Genomic DNA, 8,982 nt, shown 5'->3' on the forward strand with positions numbered 1-8,982 from the left:
TTAATTTCTGTTTACTGCCTGATACTTACATCAGGTGTAAGAGATGTTGGTATCAGAGAAATTGGCCTCTGCTGCCACTGCAACTGGCTCTGCAACATTAGAAGTTAATTACATACTGGTCCAGCAAGGGTCAAACAAGTACTTGTTTGCTAGAGACCAAATGTTAGCTATGTCCAAGTTGCTTTTTTCAATGCCAACTGATCAATGGTAAATCTGAAAGTCCTTCCTCAAGTTCTTTTCCTGAACCGTATTTTTATTTTCTAGGGAACCACAAATGCATTTCCCAGGATAACTTCCTTTCTTAAAATTACCACACCCTACTGCTTACGCCACACTGACTACGGTGTTATTTCCCAGGCACAGCACTGGGCCACTTGCAAATTAAAGAGTAGCTGTGATAACGAATTGCTGATCTCCCCCTTATATTTACAATGATTACAAAATTTAAGCATTGCTTCTCTTGTCTCAAAATTCTGAAACGTGACTGTTCTCCATGTAACACCAAGATTAAGGTGCAAGGTAATTTTAATAATAAATTTGTTAACAGCATCCTGTAAGTAAGAAACATACTGTCCAAAATTTCTTTCTGACAAAATCAAAAACGCCTTTTCATAATTGACAAGCCAGAAAGTTGAGAAGAAGAGAAAGGAGTTAAAAAAGGAACAAAAGTAACTTGGGCTGCTGGGTCAAAAGACAGAAAGGCACTTTGGGAGAAAGTATAAGGAGTTTGAAAAAAAAAATTACACCCCGTGTTTTGAGGACAGTATGTAACTGTGCTTCAGATTCACTATTTTCTTGAAAAAGTGGGGGCTACTTCATAGAGCTCTGTAGCTTATTCTCCTTTAAAGAAAAATTATTTTGAATTACAAGTCATTAACAGCTACATGAACTCTTGAAGAATTTTGACCTGCTTTTTTAAAGACTGAAAGAGCAAACTCAAATACACACCAGTAACTTACGTTTGTCAAGTTTAATGCTTTAAGCAATTATGTCACTTAAGAGGGTAAGAAAAGATTTTTTTCTCTCAAGAGTCTGTGCATTTGCTCTACTAAAATATGTGGATTAAACTAAGTGAGCAGATATAATTTAGAAACTGGTTTAGGAGCACCTGACTTCTAAATAAAAGGTTGCATATCAAATCATCTATTGCAAAGTCTTGCAGGATCTAGCTCTGGTTTAAAAACACACACCATAAAGAAAGACAGATTAAAAGGTATCAGAATGCCTCAATGTTACAGAACATTTCAGTCATCTTTATTCACATTTTTAAGTAGAAGCACCTGTAAGTTTAAAACTATACATGACCACACAAGAGTATAAATCCCATGAAGACCTAAGACAGGCAAACGTGACGTTTGAAAAATTGTATTTTTGATTTCAAACTCCTGGTCCTTTAAAAGTAAGTTATACAATTACAGATGAAAGATTATTCCCACTATCTGAAGTGAGTTTTTTGTCTGTGTGATTATAAAAAATGTGAGTAGAAACTAATTTTTGTGCTGCAATTAGTAGCTGAAGCTACTAATGATGACTAGATAATTGGACAGTTTTCAACACTGGAAATCTGGGTACATGTTCAATGTCGTTTTGAAATCTGGTTAATTGCAGCATCTGTCCTGATGTCTCAAGTACTCTGCCTTCCTCCAAAAACACCTGACAAATCTATCAAAAAACTCCAAGAGAGGAGTTGAAAACCTTAGCTGCACACAGAATGTGTACTGCTAAAACACCATCTCTATAACAAAGAAAGTGCACCTCTCCTACAGACGAATATAACATTACACTTCATATACTTTATATGAAGTATATACATTATATACTTTATAACATTATAAAGTATAACTACACAGACATTAACAGGTGTACCCCAAAAGCCACAACACTTTTGAAAGGGGGGGAAAGCCACCACAAACAAAGCCCTAAAAACCAAAACAACAGTGCTATGGCTATAACCACTATGTGAATTAGTAAATGTTTGCTTGGCTTTTATGTCCATGCATTCTCCCACCTGAACAATTTACCCATCTGCTACCTACCCTTCCCACATGTAGTCTATGTACCCTACAACACCAACTTCCTTTATAGCCAAGAACACCTGCTAGATTTCTGTAACTTTTAACATCCCTTCACCCACTACATACCCCTTATGGGATGGATGGGTGCAGCAATTCTGCACCTTGTGAACTGCCTGCAAATCAGCCAACAAATCAAGCTGCTGCTGAGCTCTCACAACAGTTCAGTCATGGAATTAATGTCTAGCTCCTTCATTCAACCAGCGTCCCATTTTCACAAATATTCAGGGATTTCTTATCTTTCAGACCTTTATCCTCTTTATCAAGGTTAATGAAACTATCCAAAAGATTTGAAGTCTGAGGAGGGATGGAAAACAAGGCTAAATAACATCATAATGAAAATTAAGGTCCCAAAATGCTAGTAGAGATACCAATGGCAATCTTACAAACCAGCTGTAGATAAAACTAGACAAAAATCTTCTGGAGAACCACAGGGATTCAATACAATTATCCTCTCAACATAACATTTCAATACATTAAATTGTTAGCACTACAGTCCTCCACCGCTACTGGAAAAATACATCATCTTCTAGTACTGATTTAACAAGCAGCATTTTATCACACTGAAATTAGGAAACAGATCCACTTACACACAAAACCACCTCTAAGACTACTACAATAAAAGCTTCTCAAACTTACAGTTCTTTCAAATAAAGTCGTGCATTTTAAAGCCCCAGACTTATGAACAACACCCCACACAAGGGCTCTTTTGTTTTGTTTTTTAAACACTTAATTTCAGTATAGGATCAAACTGAAAGCACTGTAAGAGAAGGGAAAAAAAAAAAAAAAAGCACAACCAAACAGCACACAAACAAGAAGGTTTTGGATTGTTTTTTTTAAAAAAACCCTTAAATTATAGTGTAACTAAAGTCTTCATGGGTCTCATAGGACTTGGTCATTGGACCAGACAAAAGTTGCTAAAAAAAACCCTCAACATCCTTTTTAATACCACTGTATGTTCAACAGGTTGCTTGCTTTCTGTAAAAAACAGCCCCTCTTTCACCAGATCCCAGTAACTTCAAAGTTTACCTGAAAAATCCATTTTATGAACTTAAAACACAGAGCACTCTAAACACCTGAAAGGATACACTAGTGTTTTCTTTCAGACAATATAGAAAAAGCTGTATTCACTTGAGTATCTTATATTTATACTCTATTCTACTGACATAAAATTAAATTTCAAAAGCAATGACAATTTCCTTTGTGAAATTTAGTTTCTATTGGACAGAATGGAAATTTCCAGTATAGTCTTTTCCTGCCACTACTCTCCTCTACTCCTCTTCCTATTACAATTTTACAAAAAACCCCCAAAACAACAACAACAAAAAAAACAAAAAACAAAAAAACAAAAAAAAAAAACCAAAAAAAAAAAAAAAAAACAACAAAAAAAAAAAAAAACAAAAAAAAAACAAACAAAAAAAAAAAGAGCCTCAAATTCTATGTTATAACTTCAGAAGATCAGTGCTAAAAGAAGACAAATACACTAACCTAAAATTTCTGGAATGCTATTGCTAAAAATGACAAATTCAGAGTTCCAGGCTACAGATCATCAAATACACATCACTGCAAGCTATCTTAAAGAACACAGAAACTCAAGTTGAGTAGTTAGCAAGTTACACAATAAAAATTGAAGACTATTACTGAACATTGTATACATTTACCAGAATTAAAGAGAAAATGTTTCACAGAAAATAAGTGGTCTACTACAAGGTTTTAAACAAGCTGGTTTTAAGAATATTAGCAGCAAGGTAGAGTTAATTAAAATAATAAATGATGGCTCTTTAAAATTGTTTCGTTCAGTTTAAAACACAAGGAGAATGTATGATACTAGTTTCTGTTTGTTTCTGCAAAACACACCTCCACATTATTGATCCTGTTGCACCTGTGTCCTGATAATGACAGGATTTTTATTAAAAGCCATATAAGTTGGCATTTTCAGAATAATTTTGACAAAACTCAGCATTACAATACTAAAGTCTGTGCACACGAGGTACTAGTATCTCCCCTAAATCTACCATTTAATTACTTTCCTTTTCATTCCCTTCAGTGGCTTTTGCATTACCTGCAAACTGACTCAAAACCTACTTCACAGGCATGTAAATGCTGCTTATGGCCTAACTACCCCTTGGGACATGAGAAATATTCATGATTAAAGATTCTGTAGGTCGTTACCCTGCATACTGATTTGTGCAGGAAAAATGCCTGACTACAAAATAAAAGGAGCTAAAACTCTATGCAAGCAAGAGGCCCAATTTAGACACCAAATCATCATTAAGTGGTGTCAAAGATCATACAGGCATTCTGAAAAGTTAACGAGGTGTATCAATATAGAATTGATTTTATAGTGCAGCAATTTAAAAATGAGCAACCACAGGGTAATCATTTTAATTCATAGCATGGTTCATCTCACTACCCCTCCATCTGAAAAGCAAGTCAGTATTTTATGACTTCGAACTATTTTATTTTTTAGTGACTCGCATTCCCGCTGGTCCAATCCTGTTGATTTAACTCAAACCCCAAATCCAGCCGTGTGAACGCCTACAACTTTTAAGTCCATAAGCAGTTATTAAAGTCAGCATTCCCACCAACAGTCCGGGGGTTTCTGCCCCTACTCTCACGCGCGACTGCCAGGGCCGAGGCCTGGAGGTGTCTCGGCCTCCGCAGCATTCCCGAAAGGCCACAAAACCGGCGCCACAGCCCAACTGGCGGGCAGAGAAAGAGGGGGATCCCCTCTCCCCACACCCCCCCCGTTCCTTCACCGAGGCTGGGCAGAGCCCGCGCCCGCTGAAAAGTTAACTCGGCACGCAGCGGCGGGGGCCCGGGCCGGGCCGGTGCTTGCCCGGCGGCTCCCGCTGCCTCAGAGAAACGGCTTCGCTACCTGCCGGCTCCGCCGCGACCCCCCGCCCGCGGACGAGGGAGAAGCGGGCAGCCCCCCCGGCGCCCCCCGCCCGCAGCGCCGGCAGGGCCCGCAGCGAGGGAGCGGAGCGGCGCAGCTCGCCCCGGGGGCCCCGCGGGCGGCCTCTCCCCGCCGCCGCGGCCGCCAGCGCCAGGCCCCGCGCAGCCCGCCGGCCCCTCACCGTTCTGGTAGCGCAGCGCGCCGCTCGGCGGGACCGCGGCCTCCCGGGAGGCGCCGGGCCCGCCCGGGTAAACGGCGGTGGCGGCAGCGGCAGGCCGCGGCGGCAGCCCGGCGGGCGCGGACATGGCTTCTCCCAGCGCTTCCTCGCTCCGGCCCGCTCTCTTCTTCCTCCTCCTTCGCCGGCCTCGGGCGCCGAGAGTCGCCAACGGACGGGGCCGAGCGGGCGGCAGGCCGCGGGCCGCCCCAGGGGAGCGGGGAGGGCGGGAGCGCGCAGGCGGGCCCGAGCGCCGCTCCCGCCGTCGCCCACAGCGCCCCCTGGCGGCGCCGCCGCCGCCGCGGCCCGGCTGGGCCCGCGGGGCCTGGGCGGTGGCTGCCGGAGCCGGGGCCGGGGCGGCGGCCGGGGCCCTGCGGGGAGCCGCCCGCCCGGCCTGGCGGGGAGGCGCGGCGGGGCCCAGCCCGCTCAGCCTGCGGGGGGTGGCGGCCGCTTGTCCCGGCTGTAACGCTGTGGGTGCGGGCGGGCAGGCCCGGGGAGGGGGGGCTGAGGCTTCACCGTCCCTTCCTCACAGCACAAACATGCGCGTATACAGTATATACACCTGACATCATTTTGCCTAGGTGAGTCGTTTCAGTCGGTGTAGATAAAAGATGCTGTTTATATCTTAGGAATATAGGTACCCTGAAACACTTTGTGTGTGCTCTGCGTCGGGGGGAAAGGCCTCACAAGGTGAGGTGAGGTGAAGTGACAACTTTCCCCCTGTAATTAGTCTATATACAGACAGAAAAGCTTCAGTGAGGCAGAGTGAGCTGAGGCATGGCTTTTCTTTCTGTATTAGGAGTGCAGACTGTGTATTCTCCCTCTCTATAGCGTGTATCTACTACCTATATAGACAGAAAGGCCTTGACAAGAGCAAGGAGAGAGAAGGCAATGCTCTTGTCTTTTTACAGAATATGTGCTATGTATTATCTAAACAGAAAGGAAAGTGTTGGTGAGCCTCTACTGTTGGCAAAGAATCTCTATTCAATTTAGCACCTTCTGCAGTCAATCACAGACTATATTATTTTTGTCTGGTTTTGTGTCTGTCTCCACCACCTATCTATCACCTGTCGTTCACTCAGACGCTATTCAAGACTGAATTCATTGTTCAGGTTCTTTTATTATTTAAGTACAGAAGTCAAAAGCATTGTATTGTCAAGATCAAGTCCAACAACACAGAGTCACTTTTACTTGTTATATATATTTGACCAGTTCCTTCACTGTTTCTATGCTGGTTTTCGTATTGATTATTATACATCTGTCATTCAATACTTTAATAGTTTTTTAATTACTTTGCTTGGATGCTAAGCATATGGTCCACCTCTGACTGTTACTGTTATTATGAAGCATGCAGGGTATCTTTAAATACTGGAGGAACTGACTGTATTTTATAAATTTTCTCAGCCTTCACACCCTATCAAACTATGTAGAGGTGTCTTGCACAGGCTTTCATTAGTCTTTTGATTGACTGTAGATCCACATCTGAAAGAAATAGCTTCTTTTCCATGTCCTGATAAGCTAGGGCAAGAAATAAGGGGCTCAAAATGCAGCCAAGTTCAGGTGAACTAGTAAGAGAAAACCTTTACCTTAAGATACGAAAAGAACTAGGTGACCTGGGAATGGTGTGACGTTGCCAAAGTTGAAAGACTCTTAACAGAGGTTACGCAAACATGTCAAGAGTCAGATTGTCATCCAGCTTTGGTGCAAGTGACCTCTTGAATTCTCTCCCGAGGCTATATTGTTATAGGGTTAACAAATTCCACTGTTAAAGCTGTTCTTCCTTCTTTGTAACTTGTTCTCCATCCCAGACAAAGTACTTGTGTGAAATTAATGCATGACAGCAAACTAATTTCATAAATATGGACAACCGCTTGGTTTGTCTTTTCACTCTCAGGGCCATTTTAGAAGGTGTATGAGTGCTTCCTTGTACTACAACTACCTTTTGTCACAGCGTGCAATACATGTGAATCTGTGTTTTGACAAAGTTTTTCCCTTTCCAAAGTCTTGTTTCTCTAACTCCTTGTACTGTGAGACCATAAATGTATCCTATATCACAATCTGTGAAAATTACGCATCAATTTATGATCAGTCACAAGGGAATATATATCATTGTGCTAAAAGCAAGAAGAGGCAACCTTTTATATGGCTTAATTAATTGTTTTCTACAAACAACAATTACACTGTGGTTAAATCCATTCATTCATAGGAAATCCAGATGCATTGGCAGCTAGAACACAAGCCCCTAGTGGAAATCCACCATAAGCTCAAATACATTCATTTTGTTTTCTTCATTTATAATGAATCTGAATGCATTAGCAAGAATGCTGCCATGCAACAAATAGCACATCAGCTGGCTCATCTATGCCATTGCTTCCACTTAGTCTAATAACAAGCTTACAGGAGTAACAAATTCTTTGGACAGTTAGTGAGTCTTAATTACTAACAGATTTACTTTGACCTTTGATGCAGAAGTTTTGTGATGACACAAAAAGGTCCCTCTATCATTTGGGTTTGGGGGATCAAAACATGAAAGTCTATCTCATTACATGTAATCTGATAAAAGGGGCATTAAATGTCCAAACCTAGGGAGCAAAAATTATTTTTGCAAGGAGGAAAATCTGGGAACAAAATCATTATAAACTGAGTTAGAAATAATTTTGAGCTTTAACATCACTAAGCCAAGTCTCTTCCACTTCACCATATATTTCAGAAAACAATGCCAAAATTAGGTGCTTTTATAATTTCCATCAACAAAATATAGCTGTGGGACACCCTAGCTCACTAATAACTTTCTAATTATTCTTCTGTTTTTCTTACAGGAAGTGGGACACTTCAGTGCAGAGTAATAAAGCTTCATGTTTTCACAATCAGAACTCCCAAACTATGTTAACAACATTGTATTTGGCTAAGTTGCCTGTAGTCACTATAGCGCAATTGCTTTCCAGAATGAGAAAGGCAAGTCAAGACTCTTGATATCACTATTAATGTGTGCCTCTGCTTAGGTGACCTCTGCATCTGACTGAGGTGGGTGACATCTGCATCCACAGAGTGAGATCTGTGCTCTACTTCATGTGTAGCTGGCTAATTAGTAGAAGAGGTCCTAGGGTAGTCACATTCCACTTTAAATAAAAATTTTTCAAAGATCTAAAACCTATCAGAGAAAGAAAAATCAGTTGTGATACAGATTTACTTTCCATGTAGTTTATTTTATTTATTATCCAGGTAACTCCAGAGGAGTTCTTTGTCTCAGCAATGAGCAGGGCTTCTGTTTTTCTGCCTGAAGCCCTTGGCACGTATTCAGGTTGGGTACACAAGACTGAACTGTGCTTAATGTTCGTGAGTTTTTTTCTTCCCCTTTCTTTTTTTTTTTTTTTTTTCTGGGGTATTTATACCTGTAATGGAAAAGGCTCAGAAAGCAGCAGGATCTGTCTGACTGTGGTTTCACGAGCTCTGAGTAAAACCTTACGCGTGCACATTCCATACGGACATCTTTACCAGTCCCTATGCAGATTATAGGATAAAGGGGACTGTCACTGCCACTACCAACCTAATGCTGGTGACCCAGCCACCTTTGACTACCTTGACATCAACAACAGTCTAGCTGTCATCATCCTAGGGTGGCTGTAAGTGGTGTATGAGAACAATTTAGCTCTTCTCTGCACCAAGGCGATGAGCTCTGCTAACTGTGACGGCTGATAGTTGCTGGATGTAGCTAATCATTACAGCCTCTGTGCCTGAGACTGAAAGCCAGGGTAGTTGTTCCATCCTGTAACCCCTGACGATGGGCGTCATCCCTGTTC

General features: G+C 41.9%; 1 protein-coding gene across 4 annotated transcripts in view; it reads right to left on the reverse strand.

Annotated features, from left to right (window-relative positions):
- SEC24B (SEC24 homolog B, COPII coat complex component) overlaps nt 1-5,407 on the reverse strand; it is a 54,308-nt gene extending 48,901 nt beyond the window's left edge. For all 4 annotated transcript variants that reach the window (XR_004407807.2, XM_032997646.2, XM_032997647.2 and 1 more), the window contains exon 1: nt 5,150-5,407. Coding sequence is in view for 3 of the 4 variants with exons in the window: in XM_032997646.2 (XP_032853537.2) it covers nt 5,150-5,273 (124 nt within the window). In the remaining variant the exon portion in view is untranslated. The remainder of the gene's footprint in view (nt 1-5,149) is intronic.
- Nucleotides 5,408-8,982: the final 3,575 nt, after the last annotated feature.

Source organism: Tyto alba, unplaced genomic scaffold (genome assembly GCF_018691265.1).
Source record: "Tyto alba isolate M040663 unplaced genomic scaffold, T.alba_DEE_v4.0 Super-Scaffold_23, whole genome shotgun sequence".
NCBI classification, from domain to species: Eukaryota; Metazoa; Chordata; class Aves; order Strigiformes; family Tytonidae; genus Tyto; species Tyto alba.